Source organism: Motacilla alba, chromosome 1A (genome assembly GCF_015832195.1).
Source record: "Motacilla alba alba isolate MOTALB_02 chromosome 1A, Motacilla_alba_V1.0_pri, whole genome shotgun sequence".
Taxonomy (NCBI): Eukaryota; Metazoa; Chordata; class Aves; order Passeriformes; family Motacillidae; genus Motacilla; species Motacilla alba.
The window spans coordinates 70,844,663-70,870,452 of record NC_052031.1 but is presented as its reverse complement, the minus strand read 5'-3'; the positions used below and the strand labels follow the sequence as shown (position 1 = coordinate 70,870,452).

General features: G+C 41.5%; 1 protein-coding gene across 8 annotated transcripts in view; it reads right to left on the bottom strand.

The window, feature by feature from the left end:
- Positions 1-3,454: 3,454 nt before the first annotated feature.
- Positions 3,455-25,790, bottom strand: part of LOC119708221 (solute carrier organic anion transporter family member 1C1-like) — a 47,553-nt gene continuing 25,217 nt past the window's right edge. For 2 of the 8 annotated variants that reach the window (XM_038154349.1, XM_038154356.1), the window contains one exon: positions 24,377-25,729. In XM_038154349.1, coding sequence (XP_038010277.1) covers positions 25,507-25,729 — 223 coding nt within the window. In that variant the 3' untranslated portion in view covers positions 24,377-25,506. Of the gene's footprint in view, positions 3,820-4,807; positions 4,926-5,061; positions 5,127-6,107; positions 6,293-7,044; positions 7,208-8,082; positions 8,279-8,745; positions 8,911-9,771; positions 10,009-10,310; positions 10,410-10,524; positions 10,672-11,223; positions 11,340-12,633; positions 12,767-12,843; positions 12,986-14,320; positions 14,473-15,395; positions 15,508-17,684; positions 17,832-19,903; positions 20,030-24,376; positions 25,730-25,790 lie in introns of those variants that run through there. The other 6 variants (XM_038154348.1, XM_038154351.1, XM_038154354.1 and 3 more) reach the window with 5 other exon arrangements.

Below are 25,790 nucleotides of genomic sequence, written 5' to 3'. Positions count from 1 at the left end.
TACACAGATTTGACTCGTTTTTATTCTGATTTTTGGCCCGTCCGTATTTCAGTGGGTGCTGCCACGTCCATTTTCTGCAGTTCTACATTTATATGTCGAATGTTGAGTCCAATGTTGAAATGTTGAGTCCTCCCAAACCTTTTGAGGATCACCAGGAGCATGTGTGTTCAATAAATTGCCTGCTGTTTCCTTCCATGCCAATATTGACATTTTTTGCAGGTTCGAATTGACTGCAAAGTGCATCCCATTCGTGTCATCAATACAGAGATAATAACAACTGACCCAAAACCAGGTTTTCCAGCCCTACTAATGCTTGGCTGACCTTAAGAAGCAGCTGTTGAATTTCCTATTTCCCTGGAGGACTTGCCAAACAGGGCAGGAATGAGGGCGTTTGTGAGACCTGGATGGCAAAAGCATTTCTTGCTCTCCATAATGCTTCTTTTTTAACTGACTCAATGCACTTCTGAAGTCAAGGAAAACAAAAAACAACTTCAAATCCTGTGTATTAAAATGAGGATTAAAAAAAGACTGGTGGGCTGAAATTAATGATGATTCAGAAGTGAGTCAGCTGTTGAACTCTCCTTCAAAAATCTGTTTACAAAAAGGGGGGGAAAAAAAGAACAGTATGAATAATTGGAAACTAAGGAGCTTTTGCAAGTAAATACTTGCAGCTACTTAGTGTAAGTAAGGAATTCCAGAAAGCATGTACAAGAAGGAGCACCAAGAAAACAAATCAGTGCTCTTAGTGCAGGTACCTCTTAAAAATAATTGATAGCTGCTAGGATTTCGGGTGAATGCAGCAAACAGTTTGACATTTTGAAAGACTCGAGAGGTCTGGCTGCATGTAGGACATTTATCCTTGAAGGGAGGTGAACACAGCATCCATCCCTGGTCAGGCTGCGACCCTAATCCCACTGCACAGCACTCCAGGCTGTCCCTTATATTTTCACATTTCACACTGATGCATTTAAATGTATGTTTTCTTTCAAATCCCAAGAGTTTTATTAGAAAGGAAAATGCATATGCTTGTTTGAAACGAAAGTCAGTTCTGTTGTTCTGCTGCACTGGAGATTTTTTTATATCTATATCAATATATCTATATATCTATATCTATATATATCTAGATATAGATATAGATATTAAAAATGCTCGTCAGATGGACATTTTGCCAAAAAATCTCACTTGATAAATCTGAAATTCAGAAAAAGGATAGTGATAACATTTAACGTTGCTTTAGATGACACCTCCCAGTGTGGACAAAGTAAAACTATTCACACCTGATGGATTGGCATCAGTAGAGGCCCTTGTCACCAAAACAAAACTGACAGATGTTTTTGCCTTGGCGTCGTGAGTCTGTGATGTATTTTATTGCCTGTAGATTCTGCTCCAGAATAAAGCTATGTCAACACCCATGGGGTGGTATGCACCACATAAAAAAATTAAAAAGAGACTTTCTCATGTTTTGCATTGATTCAGACATAAAGCTCTGCACACAGACTTGCAAAAACACTTATTTTATTACTATTTTTAATGTGTTCCAGCTTTGTCTTGAAGAGGAGATACTAAAAAAAAAAAAAAAAAAAAAGAAGAGGAACATTTTAAACAAAGCATGCTTTGCTAAAAGGTATTTCTGCCTTGATTTTGGACATCAGGTACTTCTTAAAAACGTGGGAAAGATTCCACACAGTTATTTTCCTGAGCAATAATAAAAAAAGACAAAAATAATTCCCTTGCACAGAAAGCAGCAAGTCAGGAAAAGCCTTTTCTTCTTTTCCTGTGTTTTTCTCCTGCCCACTGTGCAAGCACTGAACAATGTAAATTTATTTTGCAGTTTACAGCAGGCCGCCTTTGGTGTGTTTCTTCTAGGGATGGAGACTCCACCACTTCTCTAGGCACTCTGTTCCAAGCATTTCTGACAAGAAAATATTCCTGAAGCCGAGCTGAACCTCCCCTGGCCCAGCTTGAGGCCATTTCCCTTCTCCTCTTGCCTGGGAGAAGAGCCTGACCCCCCTGGCTCCTGGCAGGGAGCTGTAGAGAGCCACTGAGCATCATTTTCTCCAGGCTGAAGAAGAATGAAGAACTTCCCTAATTTTGATGGATGGAGAACCTCTGCCTCCAGTAAATATCACTTCATGTGGAAGAACAGTCCCATTCTTCTCCCCTCAGCTGCTGCAATCACTGCTAAGTGACTGTCATGACAGACAACACACTTTAGAACAATTCAGGGCATTTTGCTCAACAAATACATATATTTTATATCTAATGTGTCTATTAACCACATCCACTGAGCCTCGAGCATCTATTTCCAAGTGTCAGCCCTCCTGCTGTGAAACAGCTCTCGAGTGCTCGTCTTTATTTAAAGTCATAACAAGTTGTCCAGCTCCAAGGGAGGCGAGCACAAAGGCAAACCAACAAACACACAGAGGCAGCTTTGAGTAGATGAGCCGAGGGAATTTTAGGGGGTGTGTGGGAACACGGCTGGGTGTTTTTCCCGGCTGGTGATGACTTTTTCCCGGGATAACCAGAAGTGAGTGTGGGAAACTCGCCGATAATCGCGACAGCAGTGGGCAGGAACGCCGTCCTTCGGCTGCCCTCTGCCGGACACCGCGGGCATCGCGACCCAGCCGCGAGGATTCCTCGGGCTTAAAAAATAATTAAAAATAATTAAAAAAAATTAAAATATATAAAAATATATTTTATAATATATAAATAGACATAACATATTATATACTATATAATATATATTATATAGTATATAAAATATAAAATATATAATATAATATAATATAATAAATATAATATATAATATATAATATACATTGTACATTATACATTATACATTAATATATATAATATATTATATATATTAATATTTAAATATATATAAAATAATAAATATATAAAAATAATTTAAAAATAAGTTCTTAAAAATAATTAAAAATGTGGTTTGGAATAAAATTCTACTACTCGAAGACTTTTTTTTTTTTTTAAAAAAAAACAACATTGTTTTTATAAAAACACGCATGTGGTTTTCAACAGGCATCACTTTTTTCAGCTGAGGTAAGACAAAGTGCTTCTTGGAAAAATACTGCTTTTGCCAATTTTGAGATGAAAAACAGATGCCACCATGCCATTAGGTGAGGTGATTGGTTTAAATGCTTTGGCTTACCGTGAATTTTGGTTGAATTTGGTGGAATCAGAAAGCTTTACCTAGTCTTGAGCTCATCTCTGATGTGTCAGTCCCCTGCCTCCAGGGTCAGGATCATTTTTTGTGAGGCTGTGGCACGTGGCTGTTCTGGCAGTTCTTTGATCCCACAAAAAAAAAAACCCCAAAAAACCCCAGACTGGCTCTGTCAGAACTGCCAAGAAGGTTTTTCTTTGTCTGATGAGAACTTGGTTCAGTTTGTGTCCCTCATTCCGTTATTGGTACTCAGGTACACACCAGGCACTTGGATTGTTGTTTGTTAGTGTTTATTGTTGTTGTTTGCAGTTTTGCTATTAGTTATGCATCTGTACAGTGTTATCATTTATTATTTAGTTACTCACAGCATTTTGAATGGTGTTTCTAAAAGAAGCTGACCTGATTCACATGTCTAAATTTCTCCCTAAATCGAGGATTCATTCTCTGCATCAGAAGAACCTGGCAAACGTTCTTTGATCTTGCAGTTGTCTTCTTTATTCATAGCAGCATCTTCTTGTCCATTCTCTAGAGGCCTGGAGTTCTTATTTTGAAAGTGTTTCTTTATCAATGTATAAAAAATTATTCCAACCAAAAAGGAAGGACCTCTTAAAATTGCTCCTAAACCAAGGTAGACATACCTGTGGGACAGAGCACAGAAAATTGGGCCAGGCGTTGAATTTTTAAAAACACTGAAGAAAATCAATTTAATGGTCATCGTCTTTCTCACTTTAATGGCTTTTAAGGCTCTCATATATTAAAAAAAAAAAGCTTAGGGGAGGACATTAAAACTCATTGTTTGTGACTGATACCAAAAAACTGGACATTTTTACTTGCAAAAACTTCTCTTAAAGAACTGATAATATTATTTTTGCTTATGAAGATAATTTCAAAATGAAACTTCGATTTTTTTTTTTTTTTTGGAAGATTTTTGGATCGCTTTAAGGCTTTTGACTCTTTAGGGTTAGAAATATATGGAGGTCACCAGAGTGGTCTATTGGAATTAAAAATAAAAAACACATCAGAAGTGGCCAAGGCTTGAGTGAAACAGAGAAAAATCTATGGAGCTTTTCCCCAGGAGACTGAGAGTGACTGGGTTTCACCAACACCTACAGCTACTCAGTACTATATTCTTCCATGGACTTTTCTCTCAAAAGTGGCCAACACAGAGTTAACTTTATTGCCAGTGGGAATAAACTACCTGCAAATAAGATAAATTTGGGTAACTTCCCTGTTTAAAGTCCTAAAGTCTGAGGTATTTTTAATTGGCTCTAAAAGAAAAAGCTTAGGGGAGGACATTAAAACTCATTCTTTGTGAATGATACCAAAACCTGGACATTTTTACTTGCAATAACTTCTCTTAAAGACACAAATTCATTCTTAAATACACAATTCGTTCCAGAAATCTCTGTCATGGATATTAAATTCTTTTTGCACAACATAAAAACTGACTAAAAATTGAGAGCTTAACATTTGATCTTGGGATTTTTCAACTTCAGGAATTCTGGACCGACTTAAAGCTGAGCCCAGAGTTAATATCTGACCATGGCTGTGGATCACACACTTCAGTGGAAGAGAACTGAGCGTGCCTTTCCACAGAGAGGGCTTTTGGGCCCTAATTTTCTTTACCTGTTAGCATTGGAGTCATAGAGCCTGCAAGCCCCTCGCTTCCCACAGCTGGTGCTGCCCCACTTCAGGCACGTCTTGTCGATGGCTGCACCGAAATAAACTGGTGCTGGAATCCCAGCTGCAAGGAGACAAGCAGAAAATGGGGCAGGGCTCCACAGGAAAGGACATCCTCTCAGAAATCAGCTTGCTGTTTGCTCAGGAGGGGTTTCAGGCTCCCAGAGCCTGGGGTTGGACCCTGCAATGGTTTCTCTTACCCAGCATTCTCATAACGAGTGTGAAGAGACCAACTGCGAGAGCTTTGAGCTCTGGCTGGACACATCTGGAAAAAAGAGGGATGATAAGAAGTGCTGGCCTATTCAGTGCTTAGACATGCCTGTTAAATGCTATTAAATAACCTGAATTTAACGCCCTTGTTGATGGAAGGAGCACTTTGGAAGTTTTTTGGAAGAAGGGTGCTTCCTTCATCTGCTGAAGTGTGGTAAGGGGTATGAAAGAGGTGAATTAATCTACTGATTTTCATCAGATAGCTCCTGGTAAGGCCACTCCCTATGCATAATGAAGGAACTGAAGTTTTAAAGCCATAGTCAGAGTCTGTCCTGACCTTTTGGAAATGAGCTCTCCAGTTCCTTCACTTTTGGGCATAGATTTCCCTCACTTGATGGGATATTTAGTGGGAAATATCCTACTGCCCTAAGGCAAAAGAGCTGCAGGTAGCAGGGTCAGTGCAGCATCTTTCTGTGCTTGAACAGAATTCCTCTGTGCAAGGACAGCACAAAGCCTCCTGGCAGTATGCTCATCTGTTCCATGGGGAACTGCAGGCATCAGAAATGGGCACTCGAATTCATTTTATCTCCAGCCTCTGCCACCTCCTTGCACATCCAGAAATCCTGGCAAATGCATGGCACTTTCAAAATCCAAGCAGAAAAATGGGCATGTTCTGGAAAACCTGATTACAGAACCAGAGCACCACAAAATGGTTTGGGAGGGATGGTAAGGATTGTCTTGCTCCAAAACCATGGGCAGGGACACTGTTCTCTGTCCCAGGTTGCTCCAAGCCCCATCCAACCTGGCCTTGGACACTTCCAGGGATCCAGGGGCAGCCACAGCTTCTCTGGGCCAGGGCCACAACACCCTCACAGGGAAGAAATTCTTTTAACCTAAACTTTCCCTCTTTCAGTCCATTAGTCCTTGTCCTACCACTACAGCTCCTGATCGGCAAAAAACTCCTTTTTTTCCTAAGATAAGGAAACAAACTTTGACTTTGAAAGCCTCCCTTTGGTCAAAAGCCAGCTGTGCTCACCTGAACACCAGCATGTATGAAGGAGTGGCTCCCAGGGCATAGCAAAAGCCACCTATGACTTGTATTACTGTGTAATAAATGAACTTCTTGGAGCAGTCATCACTTTTTGGACATTGCCCCAAGGTGGCAGAATTGTTTCCTGTCCATGAACTGTTGATTTCAAGACATCTGCAGTTATGGAAGACCTGGAAGACACAAAACAGGTTTGGTAGGACACTGCTCACGAAATGTGGATTCAGCTGGAGAGAAAACAGAGCAATGAGATGGCTCCAGGCCATTTATGCCCTGGAGTGATCAGGAAACATGCAAACGGCACAGCCCAAGGAAGGTTTACATCCATGGACTGGAGCTTTGTCTCTGGAACTCTGGGCATTGTCTCCATGCCAAACAAAAATCAGTCACCCAAAAAACCAAGCAGTTTTCCTGACATCCCAAAGTCTCACGTGGAGGAAACAAGCTGCCTTGCCTTAACCCATTTTTCATACTTAAACATTAATGATAAGTAGCAGGGAAGATACTATTCTATCTTGGTGCACTTCAACTGTTAGGTAAAGACTCAGGGCAGCCAAAATGACATTTATGAAAGGCAAAGCCTGTGGAAAACCTTCAGGTTTTCCTGAACATGAACCTTCAGGTTTTCCTGAAGCCTCCAACCCACTCTCATTTCCAACAAGAAACAAATTTGATTTGTGTGTTTCCCCCCTTGTGCTCAACCTACAGAAGATGAAAGTTAATACCTAGAACAAGGAGCTTAATGTGCAATAACTCAGAGAAATCTCTCTTTTCTGTGCTGTTTGTAGCTAGAAATCAAAAATCCCTTACTGACTAGTCCCCAGTAACTTTGGCTTTCCTGAAATGCATCATCCTACTAAATCCCTGATGTTACATGGAAAACAAGCTGGTAGGAAACCTGGGAAACTCAAGCAGGGTCTCTTACTGTGTTCTTTCCATGTCCCACGGAAGTCCCACACCCAGCCAGACATGCAGAGACATAGGTGATCCCATTGGCTCCACACACAGGATCCCACACGTTGGAGGCACATTTGCAGTGAGAGTTGCATTCCGAAAATAGGGAATTGTTGTGGTAAGGGATGGGGTTGCTTGGAAATTAAGTTCAGACAAGTGTCAGACATTTTTCATTCAGTGCTGAAGTCGGTGAAGTCCCTTCTGTGCGACAGTGTTGCTGTTCTGAACCCCACCTCACAAGCCCAGAATAAGTTTGCACAGCTCAGTTTCTACATCTCTATTGGTCTGTTTGAGACTCCATCCTACTTGCACTGATATTAAAGCCATTGCTAGATTATAGGGAACTTTAAAACAAATGAATACATTGCTGCTGGTTTTACAGGTGTAGACATAAAAGAGAAAGGAGGGAGAGGTCATTTGGACTCACCCCTAGCTGCATTTAGAGCTGGCAAGAGTTATCACAGCCTTACCAAGTATATGAGTTGGTAAAAATGCACCCGTGACAGAAACCAAATCTCCTGGTCTCTGTAGTGAAAAACACTCCTCTGTTAAAGCCCAGCCTAACTTTTCACTGAGGATATGAAGAATGCAGTATTGTCTTTTGTTGTCAGATATCCCTTGTGTGTTGAACAAAAAGATATGTCTTCACTCATCTTCTCCTTCCCAGGCAAATGAAAATGATGTGCTTGCCATTTTTCCATCCCAGTGCTCCCTAAGCATATTCCCTGGTCCACCATTTACATTCCCAGTGAAAACATGGCACAGCAATAATCCCACCCTCCGCCAGAAAAACGACCTACACTGCTAATGAAGCAATTCCTAATTAATCTTTAACCAGCGTTGGGCTTTGTCAGGCTGACCAACAAAGCTACCCCAGTGACATGTGGCAGTGTTCACTGTCTCTCAAGCACTGCAAAAGCATGTTTCTCCTTTAGCCTTGATGCCACAGTACATTTTATGAGAACTATGGAGAAAACCACAATCTTTTTTTGTTCTGTTTCATACTCACCCTTCATAGGACACTGTCATTCCTGCCACCACGTGGGTATCACAGCCGACAAAAAAGTGTAACAAGCTGACAGCATAGGACAAAAATGACATGATCAATGAAAACTTTGTCGCTGCAATGATGCCCATTTTATACTTTTTCATTATAAGCCCTCCTAGGAAAATTCCAAGACCTACAGGAGGTAAGGATGTAATTCCTGAAAGAGATTATAGAAGGGGAATGTTAGCATTAAAGAATCATTGTAGCCTTAAGAGCCAAAGTCTGTCCTTAGATTTTTGCTCCTGGCAGCTTTATGGTGTGTTATGACTTTAGGAAGGTTTGTGTTCACTCCAGCCCTGGGAGTTGCTGTTTGTGAAGTGCATAATCCTCCAACCCACTCCCATTGCAAGGGACTTGCCAGATGCTTCAGCAAATAAAACTTCCACACCACATTCATTGCATATTTGGGGTGCCCTTGTTATAAACACAATGTAAATGCAATGTAATGTAATATAACTTCAAAATTTCTTATGGTGCCACCACAAGAAACCCTGTATTTTTATAATTCAGGTTCAGGTCAGACCACCATTTACCTCCACCTGCTCTGCATGGAATTCAGCCCCAGAAAAAGCCCACCAGAACCTGTCCCCATGCCCTGCTGACAGCACAAGCAGCTCCTCTCACCTATTAGGAAGTTGGATTTGGATGTAGATTGTCCATACTGCTGTTCCATGTACTTTGGTTTGTAAGTCACGAAACCAATAAAACTACTGAACTGTAACAGTGAGCAACACAAAAATGTAAAGTACATTCGATTACCCAATACCTTTTTCAGGGAGTTATAGAAATCTGAAAGAAAGGGACATATGAGTTGGCATTGAAAGATGCACGGCACAATTACTGCTGAGTAACCTGCAAAGCTTAGGGCAAGCTCCTGCTCTCAGCTGTCCAAGGGCAAGCTGTACTGATCTTCCTTTGCGTGAGGGTGTCTGAAAGCAAAATCAGGTTCCTGAAAAACACCAGAGGTTGAGATACAGGAGGAGGATCCTAAAAGGAGACAGAAGTACGGGTTAAGGCCTGGCTGCTCCGTTGAGATATGTGCATGAAGACTAAGGGGCTCCACGCAGCACAGACTTTGTTCAGCTTGCATGAGTATTGTCACAGGGTCAAGGCTAAGTGAGAGCTGCCTCAGTGGGGATGTCCAGTGTCTTCCACTGGGATCTGAACAAAAAATTGACAAATGAAGCAAAGCCACTTCTTTCCATCACCTTTTTTCAGCCTAAGGACTGCACAACCAGAGCTATTCAAGACTGAAGTATTTTCATCAGGCACCAATGTACTGCAGAGTCTCCATGAACTCGCTCAAATAAGTAATTTGTCTTTCTATATTGCAAAAGGAGCCTTTGAATATTTCCTTTAGGTTCAGATACAGGAACACTTTTCCACGGTTCAAATTTCTTCCAATGAAAAATTTTAGAGGTAGGTGCCACTCAGGTGATGATTTACTTCAGGTGATGCATGCAGAACCTCAGAGTCCTGAAAAAGCTCTTTCCCTTCTAATAATTTTTGGTGGACCTTCCCTTTCCTGGGGATAGCTGCCTGGATTAGATGGAAGCACAGGGGAGGCAAAATCTTTTGCAGAACTGTTACATTTCCTATGTGTGTTGTGCCTACTGCTTTTCACATTTATACCACAGGAGAAACACTTGCCTTTCAGCATCACCGACCACTTCCTTGGCTTAGTTTTTTCAGGAGAAAGTTTATTCCCCGTGTTTTCCAAGAGCCCATGCGAAGTTTTGTCCTTCTTGGCTTCCTCTGGCTTTTTCAGACTCTTTGGCAAAAAGCAAAATGGAATAGCAGATAGGAGACTGGCTGCTCCACCTATCAAAAAGCCAAGCCACCATGCACCCACCCAGCGGGAGTCCTGAGGGGTGATGGTGATGCTCCCTAGAAATGAGGGAAACAGGCACAAGTTACCCCCGTGAAGAACTTGAAGAATCTTTATTATTGAAATAATTTTCTTATAATAAATAACAATATATAAAATATGTTATATATTATATAATTATAGAAAATATATATTATCTATTATATAATTATATATATACATATATTATATAATTATATATATGTGTATATGTATATACATATATGATATAATTAATATAATGCAAACATATGCAACCATTTATAGGCAATTGTTATGAACAAGCTTTAGCTCACTTTCACTTTTCCTCTGTTTTGCTTACCTGGATCCACAAATCCAATATCCACGTAGAGCTTTGCACACAGGGATCCCAGCAGGAAACCAAACATGGGGCCCATCATGGCCACGGTGTGCAAACAGGCTGAAAATACAATGGGGCAGGTGCTAGTACCCTCTGACGGCTGAATGCTCCTTCTGCAGAGGGTGCTCGAGCTCCTGTGCTAGGAATCTCTCCGTTTGCTTCATGCTGAGATTACCTACGTACACAGGAACATTCTCTTCTTTAGCAAAGTCGTCGAGGTAAGAGATGCCCAGGGGGGTTATCGGTGTCTCGCCAATGCCACGCAACATGTTTCCCAGTAAGATATAGATCCACATGTATGATGATGGCTCCTTCTCGCAGCCTGCAGAGGACAGTTCACACCTTTGTAACAAAATGTTTGAATGGGAAGCTGGGGAAAATCACAGGAAATGTAGCACATGGAATGATTACGGATTCGAAATCAAGGTATTAAGAACATTTCCTTATAGAAGATAAATGAAAGGCTGTCAATCCCATTACAAATTTTCATGATCTTTTAATATAACATTCTTCTACCTCCATTGCATTTGATTTCTAAAAGCACAGGTGAGTATCACCCATCAGAAAGAATGCTCATTAAATAAATAACTTATTGATATTTTCATAAATATATTACCTGGCATATATCATGTATCTTTAACGTGACAAGTTTGAGATGGTTTCTGCTGCAGAGCTTGGCTCTTTCTCTACCTGTGTCCCATACAAGCAACACATAAAACAGCTGTATTCCATATTGCAAGGAGGATTATAGCAATCTCCATAAACTCCATGCAGTTTCTTGTCCTGTCCCCAATTCCAGGTCCAGGTAACTGAGTCCTTGCAACCAAGGACAAAACGAGCTCCTGTATTTGTGCTTTCATTTACAGTTCCATACCTGCTTGTGGGACTTTCAGGACGGTGTCATTCCCATCTTGATGTAGGGAGCAGGGATTTATGCTGGAATTTAAGCTGGCTGAAGCAGCTGTGCGTGATGTTGACTCATACTTGTAGCTGCAAACACACAACAGGAGGTTTAGAAGCAGTGCTCACTAGGGAAACACCAGCGTGGTTGGGCTGGAACCACCTTGGCTGCTGTTTCCCTAAAGAGAAAGGTATCTCTGATCAAATATCACTTCAAAGGAGCAAATAAGATTATTAAAGAACATTTTAGAAAACCAAAATGCTGAAATTAAGAATAAATCAAACTTAGAATTCTCTGTCTGGAGGGCATAATGTTTTAAGCTGGAAAATTCAAAAGGGCTTGTGAAAGTGTTTCAGATAGGATTGAGTTTTTGGTGTTTAAATTTAGGGTCAGGTCCAAGTGAGCTCCCTGCGCTGACCCCACAGCCAAGGAGAAAAAGATGAATGTCTTGAGTTTGAGCAAAGGTCCCCTTTCCATCTTAGACACGTGTTTGGTCTGTTCAGCTGCTTCAACACGATCCCTCTCCCAGAAACCAGTGCTGCTGAGGGGCAAAGTACAATTAGCTTTAGCAGAACAACATGGTAAAGCACACATTCTGCTTCGAGGAATTGCCCTGGCTCTGTCAGACCAGGCAGGCTTATTTTTCAGGTGGAAACAAAGAGCACTCATCAGGAGACATGGTGCAGAGCAGTTCCCCTACAAATGTCAAGGCTCAGGTCCATGAGTTGCCTGGTGTAGATGAGTATGACACATGGCCTGTCTTAAAGAGTGAAAAATTGATTTAAAATTCTGGACCTAGTGCAAGATCCACTAACATGAATGAAAGTATTCCTCAGTTTTCCTTTTGCAGTAGTATACCTAAAATTATTCTAATATTTCAGAAATCAACAGAAATATGTCTGACTCTATTTGGTCATCCCTGTGCTCAAGCTATGGCTAGAAACATTACCACATATAAGCGTAATGCAGACATTTCCTGAGCCTGGAGAAAGTGAATAAAAATTAACCAGACACAGAAAATCAGCTTAACCAGGCATGTGGATTTGGAACAGGAAAATCCTGGTAGGAGTTCTACCAGCACCCATCCGTCTGCAGGCTCCAGCACCATTGCATTCTTTGGCTCCTTTCTGAACAGGCCTGAGTGGAAACCAAAGCACTGTGATGTTCCCTTTTTTTCGAGGAGTTGAACTTTCACTTGAGAAGAGCTGTGTTTTTTAAATGAACATTCCCCATCACAACAGTGGTGTGTGTGTCACCTGGGGTTCGTTGCACTGGGAAGCGAGCTTCCACAGGCCTTTGGAAGTCTAAGGCTAAATACACAACCAGAAAGCACCATGCAACTCCAGTGCTAGGTTACCCAAATTAACCACAATCAGTACTTACTATCCCATGAAGAAATGAGGCATGGCTGACAAAAAGCATCCCAAAGCCATGGTAAAGCACCCCACAGCTATTACTTTGGGCCTGTGCAGCTTAGCTCCAAAATAGCTTACAAATGCAATCACCAGCAGGTTGCCTGCAAGGTAAAGAAGCAGAATGAGTGCCAGATGCTGTCTCTGAGCAGCTCTCTGTGTGTTGGGGAACATCCATTACCCATCTCAAAGCTCCCGTCGACGAGCCCTGCGATGGAGGAGGTCAGGTCAAACCTTCTCTCAATCTGAGTGATGGAGCTCTTCATTATCGTACCAGACAGGGCTTTACTGAAGTAGCTGAAGGACAGAGCAGCCAGAAACACCTGGGGAAAGATTCAGACAGGAGAGGGGGAGGGAGAGGCAGGAGAACTGGTCACAGAGGGATCAAACGTATTTAAAATGGTGTGAAACATATTTAAAATGGTGTGAAACATATTTAAAATGGTGTGAAACATATTTAAAATGGTGTGGGGCCATCATCATCATCATCATGACAGATATTTGTTACTCAAATTGGAGTAACAATAATCTGAACCAAAATTACCTTTTGCTTGGGTCACACGTTCCTTATTTTCGGCCAATTCATAACTGCTTCTAACTCAATCATGTGGCACCATTTTGATGCTTTAAGCAAGCTTTTATGAAACATCAGTGTGAGGAATGTGGTACTAACTGGTGGAGCTCATCTCTGTCACATCATATATTCTGAAACGTTGCCTGTATACCATTTATGTCACAAGGAAAAGCCTAATACTCTTTTGTAGCCTGACTGTTGCTTCCACCAACGCACCGGGTGGCTTTTGTAAGTAGAGTTATTTGGAAAAAAATATTTAAGTTTGTTTAAATATTATCCAGTGATTTCCACACAGTCTAAAAACCAAATAGACTTGTTGCTCACTGGGCAAGAGTTCTAATACAACAGACACCTGGGTAAATAAACAAAGCAAATATAGGTTTAGACATTGCCATGCTATCTACTGTAAGAAATTAAGCCAATCCAGGAAGCAAAAACTTGAAAATTGGTATATTTACTCTCTTTTTGTCAGAAAGGAGGAGAAAAAACTTCCAAATGTGGGGTTTGTCCTGATATGTTCTATATTTCCTGAGCTTGACTGGCAAAAGTTCTGAGAATCACCCTTTGTGGCTCATGCCAGCAGTATTCTCAGAGGGTTTGGCTGAAATGTCAAACTGCTGATAAACATGAAAACACCAACAAAAACCACTGGGGTCTTTTAGGGTTTAAAAGGCAATCCTCAGGTCAGCCACAAAACAGTTGATGAAATGTAGTTCACCTCACCTTCTTTTGACCCTACAAGACTGGTGACAACAACCTCCAGACAAGTGCATTGTAGGCACCTAATTGAGGTTGGTTTAAGTTTTCCACCTGAAGCTGCTGCCTCTCTCTAATGACCAAGAAGGGGATCCACCTACAAGTAATTTGTTAGTAAATACAGTACATCGTGAATTTTTATTTTTTTTTAGGAAAAATATAATATCTGACTGTCCCCTGGACCTCTAGTGCATATCCGGTTCCTCAAAGGACAGGGATAGGAATGAAGGAATTTGGCATGTCACAAATGTCAACATTTGTGACAAAAAACAACATTTCTTGACAAAAAACAGTGGTAATTCACGGTGGTACTGCTAAGGCACCAAACCTTCAATCCAGTGCAAGAGGAAGTCTTTTTGAGTGGTGGGTTTTTGCTTCCTTCATCATCCAAAAGCTGGTCAGGCTCTGCCTCCTGGTTTGAGTCGCTGGCGTTGCTGGGTTTGGTTTCCACTGTCATGGCTGATTCCTTTCCTGAGTGATCTGAGCTCGAGAGAAAACAGTAATAAACACCAAAGCACATATGCCAAAATAGAGCTGCTCAAGGACCTCTCTGATGAATCTGGTGAAAATAATCGCAGGGAAATGCTGAGATGTTGAAACTGAACCTTTCTACTTAAAACAATTTTCTCAATGACTTGCATGTTCCAAAGTGTATATTTATTTAAATTCTGAAGTATCTAGTTTTGACATATTTTTTTTACAGAGACATGAGCCCCCCTACTACCTTTAATGCTAAAAAGGCAGTTTTGACAGAGGAGTAAGAGACAAAATCTCTGTCCAGAAATGAACTACAAGGGTCAACAAAGCAGTAGTGCTGAAGCACAGGGACTCCTAGGAAGCTCTAAATTTGCAGGCCATGTGGCTCACAACTCAGGCTTTGATTTGGTAAAATCTGCAGCAACACTGTGCTGTCCAATTTATTCCTTTACACTGGCTTGTTGGAAACAATTCTTAGTGACAAAAGAGTTTATTATTTCACCTAACTGACCTCCTGTAAGGATATTACTTGGGGTTTTTTTCCTTCTTGCAATAATATGCAGGGTATCCCTGATCTCTTTCTGTTTGCAGACTGCTGTCTATATGCCCAGATGCTTGAAATGATCTGCAACTCAGCAGTTCAGCAGAACTGCTCCATTTTCCCCAGGAGCTTCCTGTAGCCACAGACAATGATATATCCTTTGACACATCACAATGTTTTAGTGCTGAAAGCCTTGTTTGGTTATTAAGTTGTATTTTGGTTTATTGCAATGGATAGTTCAAGACTTAATTTTTTTTTCTCAGCTTTTTAAAACTCTGTGTCTGAGAGATGGACAACAACTAAAAAAAGGAAACTTCAGAGAAAAGCTGCAAAGGAAGTCTATATATCTGCTTGCAAAGTTTATTTAAAGAATGAAAACACTTGCCTGTTTGTGCAACTCCCACTACAATCAGAACAGATTTCTCAAGGACGATCCAGAAGCCACTGCAGAGCCCCTCAGAAAGAAATGGGTCACTTGAAACAAGCCATGTTCAGATCTGCAGATTGGAGTATTGCAATTAATGCCCTCAAATCAGAACTCAGAAATCACGGCTCACATGATCTGATTTGTTTCACCTTCCACAATACTCTCCTCATTTGAGAAAAGAGCGAAAAAGAGAGAGAGGGGAAACAAATCACACAAAGAGAGGTTTTACATGCTTGAATGCAGCTGAAAAAAGTTGGATGAACTTTTCCAATGCTGGAAAACATCCATCTGCTTTCCCACTGCTAATATCTACTTCCCAAACTCTTTTGTGGCTATGCTATAAGGCTGGGTCAGCACATGTACCAGCACAAAAAGAATTGGCTTCTCCTTCCCCTTGGCTACTCAGACAGATAGGAACAAGAAGTAGAGGAAGGATTTCTCCAAGACTGCACTACATAACAAAAATGTTATGAAATAAAATTCCTAGTGCTCAGGAAAAGCTAGTACACAAATACTTCTGAGCAGCTGGTCCTCTGAAATTCATTCTTTGTGTAACCTGAAGATACAAACTTCTCCTCATAATTATGATACATTGATGACCACAATAATATGCTGGGGGAGAATGTCATTGCAGCATTGGAGAAGGGGATTTTTTTTTTTTTTTTGAGAGTTTAAAGGTACAACATGCCTTAGAATCTGGTGACAGTATGTCCTCCCACCCTCAGATGACCCTGACCTACACAGATATCAGCTGGAGATGGAAGAGATGAAGGCTAGGGAAATTCCAGGCCACAAGAACATTAGGAAAAAAAATGATAAAAGGTCAATTGACAACTGATGACAACTTACAGTAGCTGCTGAGCCTGATAATTTTAAGTATTGATAAAGTTGTTGTTTTAGATTTTTTCATTAGCATTTTTTCCATGCTTAATAAATCAAAGGTCTGTTTAAAAATATGAAGTATGAAAACAAAAGTAGGAAGCTTTCTGCACCAAATGTGCCCTTTCACTAATATGAGTTCTCTAAAACTACCATTCCTGGCCTGCACAAGCTACTCTTCTGTAATAGTGATCTGAGAGAGTTGCATTTGCAGAAAGACAGGATTAGGCAAGTAACTAATTGGTATTGTTTAGGTAGACAATCAGCCTAAACATAAATTAACCTGTCTTTCTTCCTAGGGGAAGAAAACAAACCTCTTCCCAGAAAACAAGAAAAAAAATCCACAAAAAGTTCTAAGCAGAGCAGACAGATGGAATTTAACACTCAGTTCACTTTTCAGAACATTTGACAAATTCACTTGATTTTGTGCTCAGTACAGTCTCCCCTGAGAGCCACTTTGGGTGGGAGAAAACCAAGGCTCTGAACTAATAATCAGTGAGCATTGTTTGTGCTGCTGGGAGCTGCCAGCTGCCAGGACACCACAGGACATCCTGCAGCAGCTTGCAGTCCAATTGCAGTGAATGCAGCCAGCCTGGCACAGGACAGATCTCCAGTGCTTCAGGGGACATGAGCTTATAGGGGCCACAGCCTAACTCTAGTAGATCTGTTTCTCAGTGGATATAAAAAAAAAAAAATCAGCTTTGTTTGATACCCTCTAATTACATGCAAATTATAATGAATAAGAACATCCACTAAAAAAGAACTCTGCATGTATAATAGGTAGTAAGTTTACAAAGGTCAAGACAATGGTTTGCTGCAGGTTTTGTAGAGTCTTACAAAAGAGAAATATAGTGATGTTTGAGGACTTTTGAGAATGCAGCAAAGACTCTCTAAGTCTTTGGGCTGATTGTCACCACAGTTGCACTCTCAGGGACTGTGACTTCACCCAGCAGAAGAGCAAATCACAAATCAAGAGCCACATTTCCTCCAGCAATTTATGGAACTGCAATGATTTACACTAATTGCAGCGCTAATCCAACTGTCTGATTTTTAAACACACCCACAGCAAGACCTTTGAAGCTCAGCTAACGTGAAAAATGAGTATCACAGAGCTGTGCAGGCCCCATGCTCATTGCCCAACACACAATGCTGACAGCTCAGAGTCACACACACAGTGCAGCATGCCACCACCAACGCACTGCCACTGCCACCAGGACTGCTTCTGCTGCTACCAGTCACAGCAAATGCAACTGGGAATGACACAGGTCCTGTTGGACAGCTGCAAACACCACCACCAACATTTTAAAGACAAACAGAAAGAACATTGAAGAGGTTCCTAAGCAGAAAGAATATTGAAGAGGTTCCTACCTAGGTTCTGCATCCACAACAACAGCAGTTATACTACCCCACAAATGCTCAAAAGTCTGAGAATTCTCTCCTCAAGCAAAGCTCTGCTGGTACATGGTAGAAGAATCATTAACTTCCAACTCAAACCAATGTTTTAATCTTGTCTCCTCCCAGTTCTGCCCTCTGTTAAAGGTCCCAAAATCCATGTTTATCCACAGAGGTCAAAAGTTAATTAGGAAGAAGACGTGCAAATGTGCTCCTTTTGTAAATTCTCGTGAAGCATCTTTTTTTTTTTTTTTTTTTTTTTTTTCCCCTGAAATTGTCTAGGTTATAATGGTTCACACCTTCCTGGTGTTTAAAAATCTGGTGTACCAACTTCAGAAATATTCCTGCTTCTAATGCATTTTGTTATGAAGGTTTATTTTCACGGTCTATGGCTAAAATCCATTCAGTTCAGATCTGCTAGAGCCAGCAAAGAACTTGCAGGAAGAGAAAAGGTAAATGCCTTGGATGTATGGAAGAAAGAGGGTGTTCAAGAATCACTCATGCATAGAAAGCTGTTCATATTTCTAGTTTATTGCTATTAGCAGCAAAGGCAGGTGAAATATGAAAGTTTATGAGGGCTCTGTGTACTTTGGAGCAGCCCTTTATCACTTACAACCCTAGCTCAAGGAAACCCAAACAGGTTTATTTGGTTGTGTCCCTGCTGATTCCTGAGAGTAATTGTACTTAAAAGGGAAGTTGCTCTTGAGGCAGGTGAGCTATGACTGCTGTCTGCTGGGATGTCACACCAAAATATTCCATTCCTGGCAGCTCCTGCCCCCTTCCCTGCCAGCTCTCACCCCACCAGCAGTGTGATTTCCTCATAGAAACCAACCAGCTCAGTCAGACCTTGATGTACCCTTCCCTGCCAGCTCTCACCCCACCAGCAGTGTGATTTCCTCATAGAAACCAACCAGCTCAGTCAGACCTTGATGTACCCTTCCCTGCCAGCTCTCACCCCACCAGCAGTGTGATTTCCTCATAGAAACCAACCAGCTCAGTCAGACCTTGATGTACCCTTGATAAATCCATGCTGACTGTTCCAAATCACCAGCCCATTCTGTCCTATAATGGCTTCAAGGTCTATGATCTTCCATAAACCTCTGCTGCTATTTCATTGATTCATTTTGGCTGTAACTTTTTGTGCAGAACAATTTTTAGTTTTCCGTGACTTAAGTGATCAATAATGTGATCGCTTCATTCATCACTACAGAGAAAATCCATGGTGTTAGGTTATGATTGCATCCTTTATATTTGATTCTGAATGAATAGAAACCCAACACAACCGACATTGCAATCACTGCAATTTCTCTGAAAGAGCTGTCCTCACAGTCAGAGCATCACTGAGCATTAAATACACGCAAGAGAAGGAAATCCATGGGCCTCTTTCTCAGAGTTAGTGATCCTGCTGTGGCATAAAACACCAACTACTCACTTCTAGTCACAAGACAAGCATGTATTCCCTGTTTTATAAAGCTTTATGGTGGAGCTTTGCATTCCCAAGGTTGCATTTTCAGGTTGTCTTCAGATGTATTAGCTGACCTACCCACGTGGGGTTTTGGCCTTTTAATCCTAAACATCTGGAAAGAGATGGAGCTAAAATTACTCTCTTACTTTGGAGCAGTAGAACCTGTAGAAAAAGGTGCTACTTTCTTTATCATATAAAGGAAGCATTCTTTGTTTCCCTTATATGAAAAACAAAATCTCTTTGTTTTCATCATTCCGATGAGTGAATACAAATCAGTTTCTCCCTATTTTTTCCTAGCCCTGTATATACCATGAATTTATAACTTTCCAGGATTAAAGTATCTTTTATACTTTGCTATCAGTGTGGCTGAGAAGCATTTTTCTATCTTTAGACTGCTGCTGTCCAAACTGTCTGTGGAAGCATTCACAATCAAAGCTGACCTCTTGAACCAAGAAATGTTGATTAAAACTGCCAGAATGGGAAACCACTGAAGTAAAATCAGACTGTGATTTTACACCTAAAAAAAAGAGATGTATCCCTTTTTCCATCCAAGGCCCACCTCCATATTACTCACACTTGCAGGAAAAAATATAAATAAAAAGGATTATAAGAGCAAAAAATCCCCTTAATAGGAACACTGGGATACCAGCAATTCCTGATTCCTGCTGAGGGTTAAAAGCAGTCCTTACAAAAGCCACAGCGAGTCACCTTTAGCACCTTATTCAGTCACCTTTAGCCGGCTGCAGGCTCCTCCAGGCAGAGGGTGGCAGCAGATCCCACCAGGAGAAGAGGCTGCCAAGGCACAGTTGGCAGGGCCAGGCAGCAGGAGCTGCTCCCAGGCAGGGGCCAGCTGGAGCAGGCAGCTTTGATCAGAGCCCTTCTTATTCTCAGGACACTAATCCTAGATACAGAAAATCAATGTGTTTTAAAATTTAACTCTTTGTTAACAAACTAAATAAAAGGGATCGTGTACAGCAAGTGCAAGCAAATAGTCCTGTAGTTAAGATACTACAGGAATCCTCAGAGGGTGAAAATAGCCTTTTCCACAACAGAAAAAGATGTTTTGGTGCTCCTGTCCCAGTGCCTGGTTTCTGGTGCTGTTGAGATAACAAGAGAGAAAAACAGCTGATCTGTGGTCTCCATCTTAGGCAGTGTCTGGGAATTTATCCTTCCACTGCTCAGCGGAGCATTTGCCTTTCAAAAGAACTTGACAATTTTCTCATTGATTTGCCTCATGCATCTGTCTGGGGAAAAGCAGATCATGATGAGCTGTTTTAATGATTTTTTTTTTCATTTTTTTCCTATTTAAAATACAAAGGGTAGATATTGATGGTGGTTGTACAGCTTCTCTTTGCATTCAGCCTTAACCAGCAGCTTGGACTGGAGTTGTTACTACAGACACAGAATTAATTAAGTGTAAATCGCTGGCAGGTGAGAGTGCTTAGATCTTTTTAGTAGCCCATCCAAACGTGAGCTGCACCTCAGAACAGCAGAAACAAAAACCCATGCTGAGTTCAGGTGAAACCCCAGGGCAAGCCCCCACCACCTTCACATGGTCTGGGACATTAAGTGAGCTAACAGGACTGAAACAATTAATGTGGCTCACATAATTAAATAGCTGGCATTATAAACAAAACCACTGCCATAAACTGTTCATCTGTCTTGTTACACTAGAGCAGATCTGTTACAAGAATGGATGAGTCTTGATTTTTTTCCTGCCAGAATAATCTATCAGATGTCAGAAACATCCCATGGACTGTTCTAGTGAAATAAATAAATAAATAAATTCTATGATAGTTTTATCCTGCTTGATTTCCAGACACTAGAAAACAGTCTGTCTGCACAGTTAAATAAACAGATTTTTGCTGACTGTACAATCTTATCACGGGTTGGTTTTTACTTAAACAAGTTTGTGTTTCCCCACATCTTATTTTAGAAGTGCCAACATCACAGGATCAACAAGAGGGTTCTGGTTGTGCACAACAACCTTTCAAACTCACCATGCTCAACAGCCATGAGAGAAAGCTTCCTGGCCGGGGCACCATCCAGCTGTGAGAATGTGCTCCATGTGCTCCCCACTAAATCCTTTCCTTATTTACTCTCTTCAAAATTCACTGAACTGCAATAATCTGGGATGAGCTGCTGGTTAACCAACCTGCTGATATTAGCCACATGTTGCTCAAGCAAGGTCCTTTTAATGAGCACCTCGAATCACCATTAAAGGGCCCCACATTTAAATTGCCCCTCATCATTTTTACAGCAATTATGGACTTTTGGCCTTCTAGAAGTTGATTAGCACTGGATGAAAAGCTGCCTCGTGCAGCACCTGCTTAGTGATGCTCCAGGGCCCAAAAAAAAGACAACCCTCTAGGCAACAGCCTTTGGGCTAGATTATTAACAATTATTAATAATGTTTATCTGTGTGCAAATGCTTTTAAAATACCCCTGCAACCTGGCTGCTTGCAAGCCTGTGCACTTCATAGCTTCTAGAATTTTTAGTAACTTTTAATGTTTTGCAGAATTAAGCTGCATGTTGTGCCATCATCAGCCAAAGTGGTGCTGCCAGTGCTTTCTCTCAGATGATACCAATTGCGCTGTTATTTCAGAATATTGCAATAGTGCTTCCATGCATCAATCCTCCTCATTATTTTGAGCATTTCAAGGAGGGAATCTGTAATTTTTCAGCCTGTTTACACTTTTGGAGATATCCACACCCCTTGCTCTCTGTTTTTTTTGGTAATTTCCTCTGATGCTGGGATGGCATGAGCTATATAGCTATATTTTATATAGTAGCTATATTTTATATATTTATATATATATATATATATATATAATGCATTGTTCTCTCAGTCTTCTGATCTCAACTTTTCACCTTTTTGCTAGAAGTTCTTGAATATTCCCTCCTGACACGGTTAAAAATGATGTGCCTATAACTAAGACATGTAATTTCATTTCAGAGTTGCATTTTTTGCTGGGAGGTAGGAGAGGAAATGTTTTATTATGGGGTTTTATGATGTCCTGCCTGTGACAGCTGGGCACCTTGCTATAACATCCCTCCTTCACATGGCACACAGAGCTTCTTAACAAGGGGGTGAGTCCCACTCTGGCCTCTAAGGCTGAGAGCAAAGGCTGGGCAATCCCCTCAGCTACTAACTCTTCTAACAGTCTCACCTCTGAAAGTGCAAGGTGTTGGCTTCTTTGCAGTCTCTTGGCTGTGGTTTAGTATCTCTAACTCTAAAAAGAAAAGAGAAGATCCAGGTTTGTTGGCCTCGGTGAGACAGCACCAAGTTGCAGACCTAGTTTAAGGTGAAGAATTCTGGTAGGAAGATGCTCACAGATCCAGATAGTGCTGAGATAATTTTTTCAAGTATTATAACAAGTGCAGAATGTGTGTCTGTGGTCTGACATTCATACAGGCATCCATGTTACTACTTAAAGCACTAAAAATGAAGTAGCAGACTTGAAAATCGTTCAAAGTGGGAATGGTTTCTACAGAGGATTATCATAGCTGAAGGAAGGGAGGAGAAAAATGGACATTTTCAAAATATAGTGCAAATAAGAGTTACTGAAACAAATTATTTTCTGGTATTTTTCTGTGAAAAGAAAATGGGTTATGGAAGGAAAGCCTGTATTTTAAAGAATTATTCACTAACTACAGGCTTAACATATAGCCATAGGAGATAAGTTATGAAGCTGATTTTTTCTGTCCTTGTTTCTTTCTGAACTAGAGTAGGATATATTTATTTATCTTAATTTCTTTATTTGTGTGCTGTGATTTAACCCCAGCCAACAATTAAATACCATGCAGCTGCTTTCTCATCCTGCCTCCACAGAGGGGTGGGGAGGAGAACTGAAAAAAAGAATTAAAGGCAAACCCCATGGGCTAAGAACAATTTAATAATTAGAATAAAATAAAATAGAATAACAATAATTGCAATGAAAAGGGAGTAAAAAAAGAAAGATAAGCAAAACCTGAGAAAGACAACTGTTTGATGCATGACGTGGTTGCTGACTGATATCCAGTCTGTTCCTTAACAATCACTGGTTCCTCCTGGCCAATTCCCTCCAGCTGATATACGGGCAATGGCATTCCAGGGTAGGGAATATCCCTTTGGCCAGTTTGGGCCAGCTGCCCTGGCCATGCTCCCTCCCAGCTCCTTGTGCAGCTTCTCACTGGCAGTGGATGGGAAGCTGGAAATTCCTTGACTTGGGGTAAACACAATTCAGCAACCAAAACATCAGTGTGTTATTGACATCATTCTCCTACTGAATCCACAACACAGCACTCTTCCAGCTCCTGAGAAGAAAATTTTCTCTCTCCCAGGTGATATCAGTGAATTTTCCTGGCCCTCTTGCTGCCAGGCATGTGCAGAGCTGCCACTGGGACAGCTTCAGAGTTGGTGAGTAGCAGTGTCCTCACCAGGACGGATTCACAAAGTAGGAATCATCCCCCTTGCTTTGACACTCACACAACATCAAGCAATGAGTGAAATGCAGATATCTCTCCTTTTTTATCTTCAGCTGGGTTCCTCCTTTCTCTCATGGGGCCTGACAGCTCATTTCTGTGGGAAGTGCCCTCCTCAGGAGGCTGTGGAAGGCTCCCAGCATTGCTCTTACTCCTGGCTGCTGGTGCAGTTTGCCATTTTTTGTTATTTTTATGATGATGCAATCTGAATGAGACCTGAGGAATGCCAATCTTTGTGATTCACCCCAACCACAACTCTTGCCTTAGTCCCATATTCATAAGCCTCCAGATTATTTTAATTATCTTTGTTTAGTTCAATATCCAGTGGTATTGAACCCAGCGTGAACAGCCACAGATGTGCAGGACCTCACTGCCCATAGCCCTGACACTCACCTGGGAGGACAAAGATCTGGGACAGGAGTTTGGGTCTCCAAATTCCAGGCCACTGTCAAACACAGACCCAAGTGGCAAATCTGGGTGACACTGGCTCTGCCTCTGACAAATGCATTTTCCCCAGTGACAGGTTTAAAGCCTTACCTTCTGCAGATTTTTGGTGCTTAAGCACCATCCTTCCTGGTGCTGCTATTGAGTGGATTAGGTAGGTCCGTGATGGCACAGGACAGACATTGATCATGGAAAAAGCCCAGTGAATCCCACTCTTAAGCACATGCCCCTCCTCATGCACCCCACAGGAGGGGCAGCAGGGCACCTACAGTCACTGCTGGGGCACAAAAGGTGTGATATGGGTTTGTTTTGCCAATATTGTGGTGAAGGAAGAAGCCAACCTTTCACCATGTGCCCAAAAATTCTGGTTGCTTTAAAGGATATCCCTGTGGACTCACCACCATCTTTTTCAGTGCAAGCTTTCTTGAGATTTTTTTTCACATTAAACAGCTCTCCTTTGCACTCCCCACCCCAAATATAATTAATATCAAATACTGACAAAGCCCCAAAAATGTCTTCATTTCAGCTAGAAAATACAATAAATTAAAAGGAAAAGCCCCAAGTCACCCGGTCTTTTAATTAATTTGAATTTTATTTTTCCCAAGCTGTCTTGTCATAGCTTTTTAAAATAGAAATCATATGTATCTTGCATAATTTTGTTATTACATCATAAAGTGCATGGAATTATTTAGTACACTGAGTACTAGCAAGTAGCAAGAAACTGCTGGAAATCTAAAAAAGCTCTACTTTCATCCCAGTTTCCTTTGGATGGTTCTCTTGTGGCCTCTTTGTAACGACAACTTCTACTGCTGATCGTTGTGCTGGAACAAAAGCTACTGGAAAACGGATTCCTAACCACAACACTCGACATCCTTGGTGCTATGGATTGAATTCTGAGGTGCCCAGAGCCTGAGGCTGATTTTTCCTCCCAGCAAACCTTCCTCCTGCCCCATGCCTCGCTGTTGGCCAGGACGGGCTCCGTGCCGGAGATCCCTCCACCTTCCAGGTGGCCAAGTCAGGTTTCGTGCTCCTCCGGGCTGGTGCCATGGCAGAGGGAGCTGCAGGGCAGCCTCCCCACTGCCCCTCACACCCAGGGGCAGACCGAGGGGCAGCAGCAGCTCTGGCAGCTTCGTGAGGAGGGAGGGAGCCGAGGGGCAGCCGCAAAAACGGTGTCAGGGTGAAGGCACAATGCACCTCCCCAGCCGTAGGAAATCCCCTCACTCGGCAGAAAAAAATGGTGAGCAGTGTTTCTAGAGCTGTTCATGTGCTAAAAAATTGGTGGTCTTTGCTTTTGGGGCTCACAGTGAAAATTGCAAGAGGGTGAACATTTTCAGGGTGGCTACTAAGATACTGCTTCACTGATGATGGATTTTTGCCTGGAACACCACTCACTGGGTAAAAGCACGGTGGAGATCTCAGTTTTCCTAAAGTCTGGTCTCCTTTTCTGGCCAGTAAGTTGACTGAATTAACTGGTCACTATTGACAAAATTATCTTTTCTGCTCTTTGTCCCACAGGCGCCTCTCTCCCCGCTGGCTGAGAGGGTCTCATCTTGTGGAGAAGACCTTTTTCGGAGAACCCAAAGGACAGCAACACTGAAGAAAATGGACACCGTGCCCAAGACCAAAGTCAGCCCCAGGTACACATACCTGAGAGAGAAATGATTGATCAGAGCCTTTGTCAAAGGCAACACACGACCAGAAGGCATCA